This window comes from Salvia hispanica, chromosome 5 (genome assembly GCF_029641045.1).
Source record: "Salvia hispanica isolate PSC_SH4W2 chromosome 5, Shi_PSC_v1, whole genome shotgun sequence".
Lineage (NCBI taxonomy): Eukaryota > Viridiplantae > Streptophyta > Magnoliopsida > Lamiales > Lamiaceae > Salvia > Salvia hispanica.
This window is the reverse complement of record NC_142696.1, coordinates 30,955,536-30,977,178: the sequence shown is the minus strand read 5'-3', so window position 1 is coordinate 30,977,178 and position 21,643 is coordinate 30,955,536. Positions and strand designations below refer to the sequence as shown.

Below are 21,643 nucleotides of genomic sequence, written 5' to 3'. Positions count from 1 at the left end.
AATTTTGGGTTAGATTAGATTGTTGAGTTCGAATAACCTGCTAAAAATAATATTATAGTTTAAGTATTATTATTATTGTTTGAATAATTATAATTAAATTTTCTTCTCTAGGTTGGTGTAAAGCATGTTTAAATCATATATATCGAGTTTTTATCGTGTAAATTACGTTAAAAATTAGGTTTAATCGTGTAATATCATATTTTAATCATTTAATCAAGTTTGTGTCATATCCTGATGTTATTATGTCGTATCAACTCGTATTATATCGTGTTCAAGTTGAGAATTTCCTCAACAGATCGGGTTTGGGTAAAACCTTACTGATTTAGTCATCATCACGCCGATCCAATAAAGACCCAACTCTTAACAAGTCGGGTTTGACTTTGACTTTATTGGGTTGGGTCGTTATAAGGTTGACTCAATAAGATGATAATGATCCAAACTGCAAGATTTGACACCCCTAAATTTGGCCAAGTCAGAAACTTTTTATCCTCAGCTAAAAATACTCTGAGAAACTCACAGTCAGTTACAATCATTTCAACAGATTTCAGTTGGAATCCTCATGTATTGCTTTCGAAGTTTCGTATAGTTGTTCATACACGAGTCAATAAACAAACAATGCAGTAAGTAGTTTGATGTACAAATGGCATTACACTAATCTTTACAAAAGTGAGGCTACACTAAACAAAAGAATGTGTTTACACAGACAGACGGCGCAAAGGCCGGTTTTTTCGAGCTCTGGTGAAGTAGTATGCGCGAAGCAATCGCTTCTGAAACCTCCGAAGATCCAACCTCACATCTTGGGAATCAAGATAGATCTTCTTGGTGAATTCCCATCCCTTTTTGTTCACACTGTCTGGATCCATCAGTATAGGATCATCCTTGCTGTAATCTTGATACAATGAGCTCTCTTTAGCTAGAATCTTGTAGCCAATGTAGTTCAACCCGAGCTTCATCGCGGGCTCCCCATAGTAAGTAGCTGCAGCCCAGTCTGTACCTAGTGGTATGACTTGAATGAACACCGAACCGGGCTTCATGAAAAGGAAGTGAGTCATGGCAGCACCGTGGACCCCAACCATGACGTCGCTTGAGTTGAGAACGCGGTAGATTTTAGCAAGCTCGGTGCTCCTCTCAGGCCTGAGAACTTCCACAAAGAATCCAATCTCCTCTGCAAGTTTCACCAATGCATCTTGATTGGTTATCGCCCTTGACCCGTTCCTGGCTACTATGACCAGTTTAGGCCTGGTTAAACTGTGTTCCCGTGTCACTATTCCCGCCTCAGCCGCCTCACGCTCCTCGTTCTGAACAAGGCTGCTGATACGAGGCAGGTAGGAAAGGTCCAAGAGATCGTGAAAGTCGGATATGGTCCTGTTCTTTCCTTCCATCAAGGCAGGATCAACGCTGAGCTCATCGTGGATTCTCAATCCCATGATGGCCTCGGGGAAGCAGTGGACCCTCGTGTCGTTGCTGAAATCAATAGGTGGGAAATCGGAGAGCTGTGACAGTATGTCGCCATACTTTGTGATCCACCAGTTGTGATACTCAAGAATCACAAACACAACCTTCTTGTTGAATTGTTGGGAGGTTATGTAGAGGGGGATGATCCCATCATTGAACTCGTGGTAGAGGTTTCCCGTGAAGCCTCCGGTCGAGAAGAACACAGCCGGGACGTCATGGCGGACGTCACAGGCGTGGTGGGGGCCCGAGCCACTCCTGACAAGGAGGTCTAGCTCATCAATGGTGTCCATGACATGGGCTTCCCATTTTCTTGTGTAGGGCCTAATCTTTTCATGCTGGATTACCTCCTCCTCCTTGTCGGATGGGGCCGTTCCGGTGGCGTTAGGGCCACCGGAACGGTAGAGGGTGATGGATGAGGAGGCAGGGTGAGTTCTCAAATCCCCTTTCATCACACATGTATCTGACCTTGTGCTACTTCTATCACAACAAAGAGTATCTGTCACAAAAAAGATTTCATCTTTACATTAACAAATGTGAAAAAAACTAATTAGGCATAGAATAGCAAAATACTTCCATTGAGGTGATCATCCTACCCCACTGCAATAGTAGTAGCCCAAATAAGGTGTTCAAATCCAATTAAAAAAGAACCCCAATAAACAAGGAGAAAGGTATCTGTATTTCTTAAAGCTCCTCTCATCAACTTTCCCCTCCAACACAAAGAAAAAGAAACACAATAGAAGAAATTGAGAGGAATAGCTAAAACTAACCGTTGGGAAGAGAGGAGCAGAGGAAACCCTTGACACCTCTATCAGATTCATCTGCAAAACAAAACAAAAACAAATAAATAACACAAGAAATCAAGGAAGGGAAAAAAACAAGGGGAAAGAAGGCTTACAGAAGAGAGAGAAGGTGGAGGTGAGGGAAAAGAGCATAGGAAACAAGAGCAAGATGCAAGAAACGAGGGCGAAAAATGCGAAATATAGAAACTTGGGCTTGAATCTCTTGTGAGAGGAACACATTAATCCAAGGCCGGAATCTTCATCTACAATCAACACGTATTCTTTGCCTTTTCTCCACTGGCTGTGCAGAAAATTTTTCTGGTATTTTACCATTTTTGCTCTTACAATACAAAGAAAGAGAGAGAGAGAGAGAGAGAGAAGAGGAATATATGAAATGTGGTTTTAGGGAAGAAGAAGGGAGGTGTGGTGTGTTCCTTTGTTGCTGTATATTCTGAGAGAGACAGATAGGAGACGAATTTGAGTTGTGTAAGCAAAGCTTGCTTTCTCATTTCTAAACAGAATTAATACTAATTTTCACAATGTGACCCATTATTTTACGCGCTCGGAATTTTTGTTTTCTGCTTTCATATAATTCGCTCACTTTTTTTAAAATTTTCTCTCTTTTATTTTTGCGTATTATTCTCTCGTATTACTGCCCCGTCTCCAAATTTTGACATACTTACTATTTTTTTCCACCCCAAATTTTGGCACACTTCACTTTTTACCATTTTTGGCATTGAACCTCATATTCTATTAACTCATTCCTACTCATATTTTATTATAAAACTAATACTTTTAAAGTATGATCCACGTCCCTCCAACTTTTTCAACCCCCTTTCCATTACATTTCTTAAAACTCGTGTCAGGTCAAAGTGTGTCAAAATTTGGGGGACGGAGGTAGTATTTGCGAATTGACCAAATTATCCTCTAATAAAAAGTATTATTTAGAAAAAAAACATTTAATTAAATTAGCCTAATTTAATTTATTTCCAGTACTATTTCTTAAGTAACTTTGAATTTTCAGTTGATCAACGCGTTACCGGAGACTGAAAACAGAGTAAACAGTGACAGCTAATTGTATTGCATGATTCTTGAAGCTATTAAATTAAAGCAAAAAAATAAGTATAGAAAAACGGTGTGACTGGATCCAATTAGTAAAAGGTTGTCCCCTCCCCCCATGTTATTTGTATTTCAAATTTTGGTTTTTAAAATTATATACATATATATATCGTTGCCAGATTATACAGTCTTATTATAATTTTAAAAGTACTAGTAATTATTGTATGAACATTATTCTTCCTTCTCGCCCTTCGTAGTTGTTTCTCTTTTGATTGTGTAAACAAGGCATGGTCATCATTGAAAATCAAAATAGCTAAATAAAAAATAGAGAAAAGGCCTCTAAAAGGCCTTAAAGTTGGTGTTCAATATTTATATTTACATAATTATGCGCAATGTAATTTTTCAACACCTTAAAATTCGTGTCACTTTGAAAAATACTTACCCTAATGAAGAGGTAACACTAGAATATAATTATAAAAACTATAATAATTTTATTAGTAATAACGTAACTAAGAAAGCTCACCGTAGAGTTTGTGGGATAAAGAGGAATAAAAGAATTTATATGAAATCTTCATTTTGAAGGTTATTTAGCCAAAACTATTAAAAATTTAAAACTCCTGAAATAATGTTACTCCACTTTGTTAAAAAGGATCACATTAGTCAACTGAAAAATGAAGTTAGGGAATAATGGATTGATGATTATATAATTTTCAAGTAGCGTATTATGATTTTATGAGATTTTAGATGTACGATAAAAACTCGTTACATTTTTCACTCTTTTGTTAGTTACCAATGCGACTATTTTTATGCAATAAGTAGGAGTGATTAATTGAATGAAATCAAAGTGATAGATCAATAATAATAGTTCACCTAAAATCTTATAACATCACTATTAAATTTTAAGGAGTACAAAACTTGTATGCACTTTAATTCCATAAGCCTTTATTCCTATCTTCAATTCTAAAATTTAATTGTTTTTTCACATGGCATATAAAATTAGATACTGGGAATCTCGATACAAACACTGGATTATACAAATAGTAAACTTTTTGGAAATTACAAAATGCAAGGATAAAGCAAAACAGGAAAGAGTATTATTGTAAAAATGTGGGTTTAGCACTCCAAGACGACTATTTGAAGATATGAGAGCATCCGCAATGGTGCTTAGGCCAGCTATAGGCCAGCAATAGGCTAGCCATTCTCTCCCCTGCCACATCAGCAACACTAAAAAATCCACCTGCCACATCAGATTTAGGCCAGCCATAGGCTAGCCATAGGCCAGCCGTAATAAAAATAATTCAAAATATACTACATTTACGGAATTAAAATCACGATTAAATTACCGAATTAAATTTACGAGACATATACGGGAAAATTCATTAATTTTATTTTTAAAAAAAGTACATTAACTAAAAATAAAAAAATTGCATAGTAAAAAAAAATCCGGGCTTCCACACACGAGCCACCGCCCCACTCTACTCCTCACTAATTTATTAAAAAAATACATTAAAAAAATGTTAGTATGCCTTGAATCCGTTATAGTTTGCCGCTAGCCGAACGGGGGTCTCGCTGACCGGTCAGCGAGTCAGGGGGTCAAGGGGGGCGACGCCCCCTTGCCATGGGGGTCCGGGGGCGCGGAGAGGCCCCCGGCCCGACGGTATGACATGTTTTTGTTTTAGGTCTTAATTTTGTATTGGGCTAGTTGTTGTTGTCCATCGCTAGATGTTACTCTTGTACAGAAATTTAGAGATAGAGAAAATCGCGTTTATATAATTTTTCAAAAATAAAAAAATAAAATAAAATAAAAATTAAAAAAAAGAATTTAAAAAAATTAAAAAATAGCGCTGGCCGATCGGGCCGCCACAATGGCGGCTAGCCGATCGGCCAGCGCTTCGGCCAGCGACGAGCGATCGGCCAGCCCACGCCGATCCGCTCGCCGATTTCGTCCTCGCCGATTGCAATGGTTCGGCTAGCCGATCGACTAGCGCGACGAATCGGCTAGCCGGTCGCTAGCCGACCATTGCGGATGCTCTGAAGTCACAGGGCAGGTTAAATATTTATTGCTTCCTCAATCTAAATTAATGAAACTTCTATCCCTATTGAGTATGGATTACACGAGATAACATATAAATCAATAGATTCGATTTCTTTTTATTAATAAATGAATAAAAGTTTAAAGGTTACGTGGATTCAAATCCAAAACCCTTAATTTCATAAGTATCAAGATTAACCACTCTATCCAAGGCCAACACAGGATTAATTTTTATTTCATATGTTATAGGGAGTACTAAGTAATAAATTTCATATAAAAAATATTGGTCATATATATTTGTTGTAGAGAGATGTGGTTTGTATCAGTAATTGTTATTCTTATGTTTGATATTAGGGCATCTATTTGAATAAGATCGAGGAAATGTCTCTTCTGTTAGTTTTTCCGTCCATAAATTTCATCGCACTTTGATTGGGCACGGATTTTAAGAAATATAATTGAAAGTGGATTAAAAAAATTAGTGAAATATAGGTCCTACTTATATATTATTTTGATAATAAAATATAAGTGAGAATGAGTTATTACTAAAAATAATAAAATGTGAAATATGATAAATTTTGTGGGACATAAGAAAATATAAAAATGTGATAAACTTTATGGGACGAAATGAATACTCCAGTTTTTATCAGTACAATATTTTGATTTTGAACAAAATTTCATATATGCATTACCAAGAATCGAGATGCCAATTACAATAATAGGTTATGAGATTATTTTAATGAAAAACAATCACTATATAACTAATTAATATAACATAATTATATATTTAAAATTAAATTATAAAATTTAATCTCATTAACTATACAAAATATATATTTAATTTTAAAATAAAATCTTATCAACTGAACAAGCCCATAAAAATACAAGTGATAATAAATTAAGCTATAATGGAAATTCAAAAGGAGATGGGAGAAGCGATAATTAAGAGGGTTAAAAGCCAAAGTTTGCGGCGTCTCGTTTTGCGTGCAAATCTCATTTCTTTCCCAAATTCTAAAAGTTGCCAACTTTTACCCAAAATAAAAGAAAATACATAAAAATAAAAAGCTACCAACTTTTGCACTGTGACGCTGAGAATAAAGAAAATGAGTAAAATATTACAGTAAAGGTAATGTTCGTATCTATTTGGAACTTACTCACTAATCAGGGATTTGGGATATGTGCATGAAATATTGAAAATATGCTTTTTTATTTTGTTTTAAAACAAGAAAACCGAACACATAATGGAGTTATTTTAAATCAATTGTATCGTGATTTGTAATTTAATTTAATATAATTGCAGTGTACGAATAATAGCGTGCATGAAAAATTGTTACTAGTAATTATCAAGTACTCTCTCAGTAAGGAAGATGACTCTTCCTTGGACAGTATGAAATTTGATAAAGTTTTATTTTATGTATTAGATGGATAGAGTAAAGTAGTAAAAGAAATGGAATAAAATAGAGATAAAGATATTTCTATTTTAGTATTAATGAATCATCTTAGTTGGAACAAATAAAAAAGAAAAGTGAGTAATTTTCGGCGGAACGGAGGGATTGCTAGTAGTAATATATACTCCATCAAAAAGTCAGTTTTTTTAAGAGATTGAAAGAAATATATATTCGAAAAGATGAAATAAAATTGGAATGTAGAGAAAAAACTAGTACTCCGTACTTCTTTGGAGGCTTGGATCATGGATTAAAGGGTGGTGTCCAAATTTTCCTTACTAGCTCGGGCAAGTATGCAAAGATAAAGCTAGAAGATGGTTAGGACATAAATGAAGTATACCCGTTGAGTGTGGCTATTCAACTTTGTTGTGGATGGTTGGTCCTTTGTTAGTGGTCTTTTGGTTGTCGAGTGCTTTTCTTGGGCTTGCATTTATGAGGTAGTGGTAGGTTGTGCTTGGTTTGTTATTTTTTTATGGTGTTTCTTTGCTTTTGGGGAGCTTTTGTTTTTTTTCAAGCTTTGGTACTCTTTTGCTCATATTTCTGAATGGTTTAAGCCTTTCTTTTTATCAAAGAAAAAAAAGAATACCCAAAGTTGACTCTTGAAATTTAATTATTCACAAAGTTATGTTGATCCTATGTAGTATATTTTTCATGGGCTTGCCCAAGTTATTTTGTTATGTTTAATATCCTTGCTAACTAGTTGTTTGATATTTCTCCTCGAATATACCCGAAAGTATGATGTGAAGTAAATGATAAGTTTTGATGATATTTTATTTATTTATTCAAAAAATAAAATAAAAAATTTACGGTGCACACATAGATCAAAATTTACGTAAAACATATTCCATTGCCAAATTATTTGAAAAGTTAGTTAAATTAATAGATAAATCCACCACGACATGCCTTTAAAGATAAAACATAAAATAATCGATTTGAGTAAGTCCATGTTGTAGTACATAAAGCAAAGAGTATTAGAACTCATTAATGGATGTAACATGCATTGCCAAAAAAATAATTATGCTACTATTAATCTATTATACTACAATAAACTATAATTCAAAACGAGTTAAACACGCTGGGACATAGGTGGGAATCTAGCTTAATTATTAATAAATTAAAATAAATGCAAGTGGCCAATGTTAAAACTCATGAGTTACAATTAACAACGAGTCACTTCTTTGTAAATTGAAAAACAGTTACATATACGTGAAGCCTATATCAAAAGCTAAACTAAAGGCTCGGAAATCAAATTGTCTTATTTGCCTTTTGAAGCATTTCAATTCAATTATCATTTGCCTAAAATCCAAATTTCTTACATTTACTCTAAACAATAGTCACAGTGTGGGGTCCTATTCTAATGCTTTTAGCACCCTAATTCAAAATCAAGACTAAATCTCTACCTTTGGATTTTAAAATGAGTGGATGAGATTAAAGCTCACAAAATCTCAATAAATAGTAGACAAAATATCAACAAAAGGGTAATATCGTCATTATGTTATCATATGATAATTTTCGTGAGTGTTTTTTTATATCAACATTGTGTATTACAAATATCAACAATATGACATTGGAATATCAACACATTTTTATTGAGATTGGGCATGCATAATATTGAGATTTTGCCTACAATATATTGAGATTTTTTGTGGCATTTGTTGAAAATAGCTGCTTATCAACGTGTACGAAAATTGAAATATAATTTATCAAATTTCATCACCCGAACATCGTCGGAACATATGCAATTGAGATCTCGTTGGAATCCTTATTAAATTATCTTTAATTTGATATATTTTTTGCGAAAAAATAATTTAAATTGAGAGAGTTACGTAAATTTAAATATTTGAGATGATTTTGAGGAGAGAGAAAGTAGTTAGTTATAATTAGGATTTGACATTAATACCCTTTTAATTTAATTAATAATTATTTAAATTTAAAATATATTACACTTGGCATCATATTAACTACAAGATCTTCTAATCTAATGGTTGAAAATTGGTCTCAATTTGGGATTGGTAATTAGTTAGCAATTGATTACATCCCATAAGTGTGGTACTATACCTTTTTGTCACATACAATATATTTTGATATAAATTTAACATTTTCATTAAATTTAACGGTGTTTTTTTTATCAAATTAGTAATTTATTATGAATCTAATTAGCAAATTCAACATACTTAATTTAATAGAATTAAAAATTTTAAAATATCTACAATAAAAAAATATTAAAATTCATACAAATGTTTTTTTACATATAACAAAAAATATTAAAATTAATAAAATACTATTATTTTACCTATAATCAAATTCAAATTGAATTAAAAGTAAAATATTCACAAATTTAATTATTATTATTATTATTATTATTATAGGTAAGATATTTTATAAATTTTAATGGAATATAATTTGTATAAATATTAATTTAATTTAATTTTTATTATATGTAATTTTTTTTATAAATTTTAATATTAAATTAACTAAGTTAATTTGGCTAATAAATTCATAATTAAATCAGTAATTTGGTCAAAACACGTATGATCGTTAAGTTTTAACTGAAATTTAAGAACAGTCGGTAGCAAAAAAAATTTGTGGAATATGAATCATACTTGTATATAGTACTTATTAATTTTAAATGAAATGTGAGTGGAATGTTAGTGAAATGTAGGACCCTATTATCAAATATTGGACTCCTATTCATATACGGACTAAAATGAAAAATGGGACTTCTATTCGCGGACGAAAGGAATATTTTTTTATTCGAAACTCCCTATCACTAAACTTGAAATTACCTACCATTGTTGTCCGTAACAACAATGAAATTACCTACTAGTACCAAACCTAAACTTACAAAAGTAGTACTCCCTCCGTCCCACATAAATGTGCACTCTTTCCTCTTTAGTCTGTTCCATAAGAACACTTTCTAAATTTGGAAAAAAAAAAATTATCTAATGAGGTGAGTCTCATTCTTCACTAACAATACTTTAATTACTTTTTCTTTCTACTTCTTTATTACTTTACAAATTGTGTATTAAAATTCATTCTCAACTAAAAGTTCATATTCTCATGGGACGGAAGGACTATTATTTATATATTAATTTTATAATAAAATATAAATAAAGTGACTTTATGGAATGTAGAGTCTATTATTAAATATTATAAAAATAAAATGAACCAATTATTGAAGAATTGATTATGTGCGTGTGAGTTGCCAAGTGATAGAGAGGTAATGTCTGAAGCCAAAGATCTCGGATTTGAATCCTTCGTGGCACAACCTTTATATTTATACTCCTCTTTTTTATAAAAATAGGAACTTTGAAAACGCCACGAGTTTTCATGCAAAATTAGTAAGTAAAAGAGATGAAGAAAATAAATACTAGTATTAAATAAAATAAGAGAAAGAAAGAGAAAAAATAGTGAAATTAGTATTAATGGATTGTGAGATGTATTTATTATAATAAAGAGTATCTAACAGACTCAAAAAAAATTCTATTTTTGAAAAACAGTATTTATTTATTTATAAAAAAGTTGATTATACACTATCGGTAATCACAAAAATACGCGTGAAGTACCACGAAATCAACACTATTTTAATCAAACTTTGACATTTTCCCGATAGACCTAAAGACTGAACCCAATACTATTACCATGGATTCTAAATTATAACTAATAAAATCGAAGACTAATTTTATTTTAGTTGCAATCAGTTGAAGGGATATTTATTTTATTTGCAATCAATTGAAGGGATATTTTTAAATAAGCAGTAAAGATCTTTATAATTAAATTCATTCATGATTAGTAGTAGTATTAAATTTTTGTTTTAGATAAAGGAATGATATACGATGAAGATGGTGCATGAGATAGTGACCAGTCTTTGAGAAGAAAATTGTGGGAACCATTCAGCCTTAAAAATTAGACCGTTGCTAAAGGTGCAAGTGACCATGTCAGAAATCCAGATTCTCCACATATTTTTAAATTATAAACTCATTTTTTTCTAATGGGGTAAACCATAAAATTCAGTAGTATGCAGTAGTATTTTTATACATTATTGCTACATACCCGTAATCTTTTATTTATATTCATTCATTTTTTCTTATTTATAAATTTCATCTCTTATTTTTTTGTTTATTTTATATTTTATAGAGTAATTTGTTGAACAAATTATCAAGTTTGTTCAGTTATATATCAATCTTCCAACTTTAATTAAATATAGCTAATTATATACGATAAAACTTTTTGACATTTTTGTAATTGCCTAATAACATTAAAATTTGGGAGGAAATCATGTATAATATGGCAGTCAGAAAATATTAAGTAGACTAAAATGTTCAACTACTTAAACGATATTGTTTGACACATACTTGGTCATCCGCGTATTAATTTTGACATATATATGGACTACATCAATAAATTGAGACTAGTAGGGTGCTGTTTTTTTTTTCATGGGGCATATTGTGCTTTTTCTGTCATTTGCCCTATTTATTATATAGAGTGAATTGAAAATTTAGGTCATGCATATTGCTACTTTCACCTCTGCGGTCCCTAATGAGTTTTATTAGCACCATTAATCATCGAACATTAACATAATATCACTGGAATAACTTTTGCACTATTTTATTACATTTTATGCTATTTTCTTCAATTTTTTAACTTAAAAGTTTTTATCTACTAATAACTATATCCACTATATTCAACTTTTTTATTCTTATTTCTTCCTCCATTTTTCAAATTATTCTTTCGTCTTATTTTTTCCTTCTCATTGTTAATAGTAATTGTTAGTACTTCAAAAAAAATGAGAGATCTACAAATTCAATTTTAATGACAATTTATTGACTTGAAAAAAAACTAATGCTAAATAAATTGGAGTAGGAATAGGTATCAACGAATATGAAAATATTGATACACACATAATAAATTAATTAATTGTACGAATATAAAAATACTACTCCTGATAAGACATAGTTCTCGATGCGAATGAAGTTTCAAATAATGCAAGAGACCACGGAAGTTCGTCGTATTTGACAATATTAAAGGCGGATGATATTCTAATGCTTACAGCACCCTAATCCAAAATCAAGATAAATCTTCACCTTTAAATTTTAAAATGAGTGGATGAAATTAAATCTTACGAATCTCAATAAATAATAGACAAAATATCAACAAAAGAGTAATATCGTCATTATGTTATCATATGATAATTTTCGTGAATTTTTTTTATATCAACATAGTGTATTACAAATATCAACAATATGACATGAGAATATCAACACTAGTACAAAAAAATACCAACACATATTTATTGAGATTTTTACATGGTTTTATTGAGATTTTTTGATGTATTTGTTGATAAAAATCTGGTTATCAACATTTACGAAAACTAAAATAAAAAATATCAAATTTCATCATCCGAACGTCGTCGAAACATATGCAATTGAGATCTCGTTGGAATCCTTATAAAATTATCTTTACTTTGATATATTTTTTGCGGAAAAATAATTTAAATCGAGAGAGTTACGTAAATTTAACGTTTTAAGATGATTTTAATGAGAAGAAAATGACATTAATACCCTCTAATTTTATTTTTTAATTTTCTTAATTAAAAATATAATTCATGTAGCATTATTTCAATCACTAGATCTTCTAATCTAATGGCTAAGATTTAGTCTTAATTTGGGATTGCTAATTAGTTAGCAATTGATCACTCCCCTATCAGATACTAACGATATATTTTTGGTAAATGCACAAGAAATTTTATATCGAGGAAATGTTTTGTTTTGAAAAGTAATAACCCTAAACCGTGTAGAAGAAATTATAAATTAAATAATGAATGGGAGAAAAAACAGAGAAAAGAAAGGAAGATAAGAAAGAAACAATTTATTTGAGAGCAAATTAATGTCTCTGTCTAATTAATAGGCTCTTTCCGCCTAGATGAAATTATGAATTAAATAAATGATAGAGATAGAAAATAGAGAAAGGAAAGGAAGATAAGACAGACATTAAATAAATAGGGATAGATTGATTAAAATAGCCTTAAGCATCTCCAATGCTACGCCCTACCCAGAAATATCTTCTGCCACGTCATAAGGACTTCTCACTCTTCTACCACGTCACAAGGACTTCCCACTGCACAATTCGGACTTCCCATCGCCCTTCCCGCGTAGACTTCCTACAATAAAAAAAATTCACAAATATTCAATTTACGTTACGAAATTAAAATTTCGACAACGAGCCGTATATATAGAAGTTTTTTTTTTAAAAAAAATTAAATTAAATTGGGACGTCCGCGAGTCGCCACAATGGCGGATGTCCTAGCGCCCTTCCACCGAAGACCGCGCCCCTCCCGCCTCCTCACGGGACGTCCTCGTCCGTCCCTCTGCGCCCTAATGGCGGACGTCCCGGGCGTCCTTCCCGGAAGCCTCTCCGACGTCCGACGGGATCGGAAGGGTGTTGCTGGAGATGCTCTTAAGGCAAAGAGGGGGGGAAACTACACAAAGTTTGGAAAATATTAATAAAAATATTGCAGAGGAGGTTTTTTTAATTCAATATTAGGAGGAATTTATCTTCGCCACATTTTGTCAAAATTATTATATGTAGTTCAAGATATTTTATTCGTAGGGAAAATAAGTTAAAACTTAGTGTGATGTTTTTCATTGTCATACTTTTGGCTTTGGGAGTTGTACATCCCTAATTATTGACATAATATCGAACTTTATTGGATATAGAAATTTTGAAGATGAATTTAATATATTCTAAAATTTATTTTCTATAATTATACTCAATGATATAATTGGATAATAAGAATGTTGAATTGAGACGACCGAAGAAACTCTAATTTGCAGGGGAGAAAAAGAAAACGAGAGAAAAAAAGAAAAATCAAATAAAAGTTCAGTCCAGTTAACCAATATGGTAGATGAAATTTTAAAAGTAATTTTAAAATCTATTTGAGAATCAACCTAAAGAGAGTGGTTCAATCGGAAACTATCTTAAAATAAAAATTATTGTTAAAATCCCACAACATATTAATTGGGGTATTTTATAAATTCTTATTTTAAAACAGTGTTCAATTAAACCACTCTTTTCAATCTCAATTAGGATTAATAAGTATAGTAGTATGAACTTTGTTATGTTACTATTACTATCTATTTGTTCTTTATTTCATACTGTCAAATGAAAGATCTTGTCATAATCTTCGATTTGATAAATATACTATTAAACATTTTATAATTAGTGAAGTTGTATATTTTTCAATGAAGAATAAGAGAAGAAAATAAGAACTACAAATGGGAGAATGACGTTTTCTTTTGTTTCTGAAACCTAGATTTTTCATTTAATTTAAAAAAATGCCATTCAAATATGAATTTGCAACGTGAATAAAAGGTAATAAGCTAGCTATCTAAGGTAAATAATCCAACTCTATAATTTTAAGAAATACGTGAATTTAACGCATTCGTTAAAATCAAGTAGTACTTATTAAATAGGTTTAGTTGGACCAAATAAGAAGTGTAGTAAATGACAACTCCATGCTAATAGAGTATTCTAATTAATATTCAATTAAAGTGATTTAATTTTATACCAACAATTCATTAACGTGAAAATTCAGCACCATCTCCTCTTACTTTTTTCTTTCCATTAATCCATTGTATTTGACTCCATTCCTCCCTCTTATTTGATAGGTGCAATGCAGTGTAGTGATTATACGTGAAAGTTGATGTTAGTTGACTGAAAATTTATTCTATTTATGGTTTAATTTTCATACCAATTGCAGCGAGTTTGAATCTTTGAATTATTCAATTAAAACATAGAGCCCTAAATCTAAGGCCCATTGAAGTTATGGGCCTCCAAACATACCCTTACATTTTATATTTTTGTTTTTAATGCCATTTAACTCATGTTTTTCTTAAGTACTAGTAGTATCGTCTAATTCATTTATTGGCTTATAATTGAGCATGCATTTTTGGCATATTACGGCCTAATAATCATTTACTCCGTCCATCCCTCGTTCATTGACATCAATTTCAACTTTCATCCGTTCTAAATTAATTGACACTTATAAGTTTTACTACTTTTGGTAATGGACCATATATTTCATATTTCATTTACTCATTTAATTTACATTTTATTATAAAACGGAAATATAAAAGTATGACTCACATTTCATTAACTGTTTCACTTATTTTTTACTATATTTCTTAAAATCTATGCGGGGACGGATGGAATATTTTGCTTTCATCTCATAGTCTATTTAATTTTGCGCTACTTGGACATACATTAGAATTGGGAAGCACTCTTGGGGTAGGCATTTGATTTTAAAATGAGATTAGTGGTGAACTTTTGATGATTTTGGATAGCAGATCATTGAATATTTAAATGTCTTCTTCTTTTTGTACATGGCTCTATACGAAGTTACGAACAGCCACATTTATGGATTTCATTTATTAATTGTTTTATGACTATCAGAATTTTAAATTGGGGGTTATAAAGATATTAAAAGTAAAAGATATTGCTTACTCCGTCCATGAATATGAGTCTCATTTTTTTCATTTTAGTCCGTCAGCGAATAGGAGTCCCGATTCACTTTTAACATAAATGGTAATATGGTTCCACATTTCACCAACTCATTCTATTCACATGTTATTTAAAACTAATATATACAAGTGAGACTCATATTTCACTAACTCTTTCCCACCCACTTTTTAAAGCTTTTCTTAAAACTCGTACCGTCAAAAAACGGGACTCCTAACGATGGACGGAGAGAGCATTAGTATGATTGTTTTGCAACTCAATACACACTACATGTAGCGTGTGTTATTGTATGTCTGAGTATGAGTGTCTATGACGTACTCTATGTATTATGTGAATCAGTGTGTATATAGTATGTGAGTGTGTGAGTGTAGTGTTTGAAAAAATTCAATAATTAAAATTTTTACTATAATTTTAAAAATTATAAGATTTAGATGATATTGAGTTTGAAATATATTAGAGTAATATGTTAGTATATGTTTTCTTAAAAATCTAAAATAAGAAGAAAAGGAGAATGGTGGTGACCATTCCATGGCTAAATGCATCAAACCAAAAATAGAATAAAAATAGAAATGTCATTCCATTCCATCGTCATACCAAACATGATATTAATATTAGTAAATAAAACGATAAATTTTGTTTCACTATTACTACCTCCGTCCATTAAAATTTGTCCCATTTTTCCATTTCCGTCCGTCCCTCAAAATTTGTCCCATTTCACTTTTACCATTTTTGGCAGTGGACCTCATATTCCACTAACTCATTCCTACTCACATTTTATTATAAAACTAATATATGAATGTAGGACCCACAATCCACTAATTTTTTCAACTCACTTTCCATTACATTTCTTAAAATTGGTGCCGAATCAAAGTGGGACAAATTTTAGGATACGGAGGTTGCACCATTTATTGACAGTTGATGATAACTTCTCAAACAAAAGTTATTAGTAGGTTTTCGCAACACATCAAAATTGATTTCAATTTTTTTTCTTTCTTCATGCCCTTGTGATAGACTTCAAAAGTTGGCATCGATGCATTATCCTCGTCTCGTTGCAAACTCCTTTATTTTCGTTCCTTTCCACTATCTTATCCATTATTCAACACTTGCACTTGTTTTTGACTACTTTTGTTTTGGTATGACAGCTGGGCAATTGAGAGCTGACGGTGAAATTGGTGAGCAATTAATTAGTAGAATGTTTCAAATAATAACGTAAAAATTAAATAAAAGTAAAATCAGCGTTCTATTTGGTATTCCCTTTGTTCTCTTGTAGTAGAGGAGTTTGTTTCGTTTTAAACACTTATTTTTAAAAAATGATGGAGAGAGAGTAAAATAAGAGATATAATAATATGAATAAGATTATTCTCTTTATTATTATCTATCTTATTTTACCCTATTTCCACTTAAATTATTTATTATTATTATTATTATTATTATTTTAAAATAAGTGTCCAAAATAAAAAGTCTTTATTATAGTCAGATAGAGGAAATACATGTTTTTGTTTGACTGAAGTTAACATTGATAAGACTGAATTTTTTGTTATCTTGTGATGGTATTATGAATTCCTGATAAGTGATATCATAAATTATTGATAGTCGTTGTCGTAATTGATTAAACCTGTTGTTACTCCTTTGGAAATGGAGTATATCTCTTCCCCTTCTTTCTAGGTCAAATTTGGGCGAAATCTCATTGAAAAATGGAACGTTTTCTTAAAATAAAAATAATATAATTTCTACTTTTTCATCTTTTATATTTTATACTTCCTTTATTAATTAAAAAAAAAACACTGCATAAAATTTTGTAGTAGAAACAAAATATGTAGTAATATTTATTGGAAGAGAGTAAGGACATTTAATCTGATTTAGTGATGTGGGCAATGAATGAGTCCATTTCCTTGACAGAAACCCCACCTTGAAGCATAGATTTCCTCACAGCATCCCCCAACTCCTCAGCCCTCTTCCTAATCTCCACTCCTTCCTCAGAAGCCATCAATCGTCTCACCGCGCTCTCCACTGCAGCCGCTGGGACGACCCTGTCCCGATGGGCCCACTCTGCGGCCTCCACCCCTATCCCAAGAACCTTGGTCATGAGGACCGCGTTCCTGGGCTGGTCAGAGTGCATGGGCCACGCCGCCACTGGCACGCCCATGCTTATGCTCTCGATACATGAGTTCCACCCACAGTGCGTCATAAACCCACCTGTCGCCCTGTGGCCTAAAATCTCCAACTGCGGGGCCCAATCCCGCAAAATCAGCCCCCTCTCTCTCACCCTTTCCTCATACATTTCCGGCAACGGAGCTCTCCTCACATCTCCTTGGAAGATGTTACCTCTGTCGGCGTCTCTGATCACCCATATAAACCTCTGCCCACTTTTCTCCAATCCCTCAGCAATCTCTGAAATTTGATCATCCGACAAAGAACACGTGCTCCCAAACGAAACCAGAATCACTGAATTCAAGCTCTGTGTATCCAGCCATTTCAAGCATGCCTCTCTCTCTTCAAACTGCTTGCTTTCGGTTTCGGATACCGAAACTGGATTGAACGGGCCGACGGCCCAGATGTTCCCGGTCCCGGTAGATTTCTCGTTGGCGAGGAGATCGAGGTAGGCGGCCTCGATCACCCTCGACGTGTTGTAGATGTCTCCCGAGCTGATCTTCGGGAGGTTATGCTGAAATTGCATAACCTCCACGAATTCAGGCGGGAAGCATCCGTCTACAGATGGAACCTGCTCAATAAAGGAGGCTTCGTTCTTCAGCTTGGTTGTTTTTCCAGTGTATTCCCAGTGGAAGGAATACACAGAAAAGGCGGCGATGCTGTGGAAGCAGTAGGCCGCGGCATTGGGGAGGGTTGGCACGTCCTGTACGACGTAGGGGAGGGAAGAGTCGTACAGGACGGCCAGCCTTCGGGTGGTGGGTGCGAGCCTCTGCGCCAGCTCGAAGACGGGCTGGCGGAGGTGCATGGAGGAGACGAGGGAGGGGATGAGGTGGGCGGGGAATTTGGTGGGGGAGTTGGGGTTGGGGGGTGGGTTGGTGAAGGGTGGGGTGGGGAGGTGGTGGAAGTGGATGGAGGATGGGTCCCACCCGTGGAGGCGGGTCCGAGCTTGGCGGATGTGGGCCTCCCCGGCCACGTAGTGGACGGGGATGTCGCGGGCGGCCATTAGGCGGGAGAGGTGGAGGAGCTGGTTGAGGTGGCCCTGCGCCGCCAGCGGCACCATCAACACGGTTAAAGGTACTTCTTCTTGGTTTGTTGCCATTGGAGAGCTTTTTCTTCAATTTACTTGTGTTATAAGGATTTGTGGTTGTCGTTTATATAAGCTTTTTTCTTGCGACTCTGCCTCTCTGGAACTAACTGCGCTCTCGCTGCAGGCACGTAACAAAATATATCAGCTTTTTTTCAATTATGTATGTTGTTGTCTTGAGGACTGCGAGAATATAGTATTAGCAAGAAATGATGATGTTTGGATATTACTAGACTTTTATGATTCAACTTTACATGTTTGGAGCTATTAACGCAATACAGCTTGGTCTTCGACTTCTCCTCCTTTTGATTAATAATTGAAATGTTGAAAAATTTGATGTATGTCTTCAATTCTTCATATGACTTTATATGGTTTTTTATTTATATAGGAAATTTAGGATGGGAATTTCATTGGACTTTAGCACATGCGCTGTGACTTATGCGGGTGTCCCTATCGTGGACGACTTGGCATCCTTGTGCGGAGACTTTGATCATTAGACGACTTGGTCACCGGCGCTCAGTTGCCGTCGCCATCCAATTATACTCCCTTCATGTCGGATTCACAGATAATCCCTTTTTATGTCTTCATTAAATGTCTTATTTACGAAAAAATTCTTATTTACGAAAAAAGTGAGTGAAGGAAAGCGAGTGAAAAAAGTAAGTGGAAACGTGGACCACATTTACGAAAATAGTTAAAATAAAATAAGATATTTATTGGGGTCTGTCCAAATAAAAAAATAAGAAACATTTAATGATAACCGGAGAGATATTTATTGGCACTGCTACTCATTTACGAAGATGCTTTGATCGGGCATTTGGCATTCTTTTACGTATGACAAGTTATGAGTTCTTGTATGTTAGATGGGCTGCTGTAAATGCTTGAGTAAGTGCCTAAATTTATTTTATGCAATTGGAGTCGTTTTCTAGGCTTATTGGGCTGAAAAAAATTGACGTAGGAAAAACTAGTTGGGCCTTATCAAATTAGCTCCAAAAATTGTTTTCATTTTTTCTCTTTTAATTATTTGTTAGATTACACCCAAATATGTTGTAATTCATTAATTTGGATTTTATTACTCTTGTTTGGCCCATGTGTATTATTATATTCTTATTTTATTTTATTTTTATTATAAATTAACTGCTTGAGATTGAGAATATTTATCTACAAATATTAATATTAATAGATGACAATAATTTAAGTAAAATTGAAAATATATAAATTCAGTAAATTTATCATTGCAACGTGGGGATGATTAACATTTAGTTATTTAATCCCTTGATTTTTTTTCACATAGCTCCTTTTAATTTTATTGTGACTAGCTTTAATTTGTTATTTCTCATGCATTGGGAATCAGAATTCAAAAAATAAATATATCACGTTCATCTACTAATCTACTATATTCGTTGCTAAAATGTTTAGTTACATTTATTAGTAGTCAAGTCAAAGTCATTTTTGACCAAACACAATCCAACAAGTTAATCAGCTAAAAAGATGTAAAAGTGAGTAAAACTGTATATTTGGCTGCTAAGTTCAAGTAGTAGACAAAAGATGATGCAAAGCAACCACTCAATCTTTATTCAACATCAATAAACAAGTACTCTGTATCTAATGCTTCCAACTACACGTCTTTCTTATAAATTGAACTTAGACAAATCTCATAATCGCCCCATGTCGACATGGGCATCTCAATTGAGTTACAAGAATATGTTTAACATATTACTTTATATTTTAATATATTTAAATTGTTTTTTAACTCCTCTTACAATATTACTATGAAAAATAATTTTTTTTTATATTTTATTTTGTTCTATCCGCAAAAATAAGTCTTTATCTAATATTACTATATTTTCACTAATAAACGGTCTAATTTTCTATTAATAACACGTTAATCATTTTTTCTTAATCTTTTTCTTATTTATTACTCCCTCCATCCAATATTACTCGCATTTTCACTTTAAAACATAAATTTTGGATTGATTTTTAGTTTACTTAAATTAGTATTTTAGTATTTTAAGTGTAATAAAAAATCGCTTAATAAGAAAACACTTAATTAACTCTAATATATTAATTAAATACCATATCTTACTTAAAATAGAAATCGTGTAAGTAATTTGGAACAAACAACAATAGAAAACTGCGAATAACATGAGAATATGCACTCTTTCCTTTTTAGTCCGTCCCACAAGAATATACACCTTCGAATTTTGGAAACTCTCCTCTCTAATGAGGTGGGACCCATTACCCACTAATAATACTTTAATTACTTTTCTCCATCCATCTCTCTTATTTTACCAATTTTGAATTAAAATCCGTACCGAACTCAAAGTACATATTCTTTAGGTACGGAAGGAATATTATTTAAACCATTTTTTTTAGGCTAGTCAATCGCAAAAATTACTCATTTGGCTAGTGATTAAACACCATGACTAATATTATCTCGTTGTTCAATTACATTTTTCTTAATAGTTTGACTCGTAACAACGTATCTTGACTCATTTATATAATGTCGAAATTAAATTAGATTTCATTTTATCCATATCACTAATTTAGTGATTGACAAATTCTATTACAAGAAGCACCGTATTTATGAAGTCGGCATGTGACTTGGAATGACGGCTGGATCTTATCCACCCAAACAAATAATTGTCGAACTTTCAATATCATGTATGATGAACCAATCAAACTCATACAACTTGATCACAAAATCATAGTATATGACTGCCAAATCACCTCTCTTTCCATTTTTATTCACCATTATTAGTCACAACCATCATCCGCATTGATTTGTTGTCTGCCACATCACCTCCCTCCTATTCAAATTTTGGCTCAATCTTCAACTTAAATAATTGGATTTCAGTTATTGAACGATTTCAAGATACTGAGCATGTATATGTAAACCTTCGGGATAAGATTTCGGTTGGAAGCATCAAACGAACTACTCCCTCCGTCCCAGTTTAAGAGTCACTTTTTGTCATAAAAGTCCGTTCCAGTTTAAGAGTCACATTTAGAATTTTCTGTATTTGGTCATATAATTTTACGCCATGGTTCATCAAAATTACATTAAGATGTCATTATCTACATTAAAATAAACCAAAACAAAAATAAAAAACCAAAAAGTCAAAAAGGG

The 21,643-nt window shown here is 32.7% G+C and overlaps 2 protein-coding genes and 1 long non-coding RNA gene across 3 annotated transcripts; 1 reads left to right on the top strand and 2 right to left on the bottom strand.

Annotated features, from left to right (window-relative positions):
- Positions 1-542: 542 nt before the first annotated feature.
- LOC125186301 (xylan glycosyltransferase MUCI21-like) lies at positions 543-2,729 on the bottom strand. Its single transcript, XM_048082651.2, has 3 exons — positions 2,351-2,729; positions 2,223-2,273; positions 543-1,951 (listed from the first exon to the last, which is right to left on the bottom strand). Exons 1-3 carry the CDS (start codon positions 2,565-2,567, stop codon positions 696-698), a joined length of 1,524 nt encoding a protein of 507 aa, XP_047938608.1. The 5' UTR covers positions 2,568-2,729; the 3' UTR covers positions 543-695.
- Positions 2,730-17,086: 14,357 nt separating this feature from the next.
- On the bottom strand, positions 17,087-18,876 carry LOC125191202 (zeatin O-glucosyltransferase-like). Its single transcript, XM_089058800.1, has 2 exons — positions 18,774-18,876; positions 17,087-18,640 (listed from the first exon to the last, which is right to left on the bottom strand). Exon 2 carries the CDS (start codon positions 18,532-18,534, stop codon positions 17,134-17,136), a length of 1,401 nt encoding a protein of 466 aa, XP_088914926.1. The 5' UTR covers positions 18,535-18,640; positions 18,774-18,876; the 3' UTR covers positions 17,087-17,133.
- LOC148926633 (uncharacterized) lies at positions 18,398-18,817 on the top strand. Its single transcript, XR_016130597.1, has 2 exons — positions 18,398-18,509; positions 18,647-18,817. It is a non-coding gene; the product is annotated as an uncharacterized LOC148926633 (long non-coding RNA).
- Positions 18,877-21,643: the final 2,767 nt, after the last annotated feature.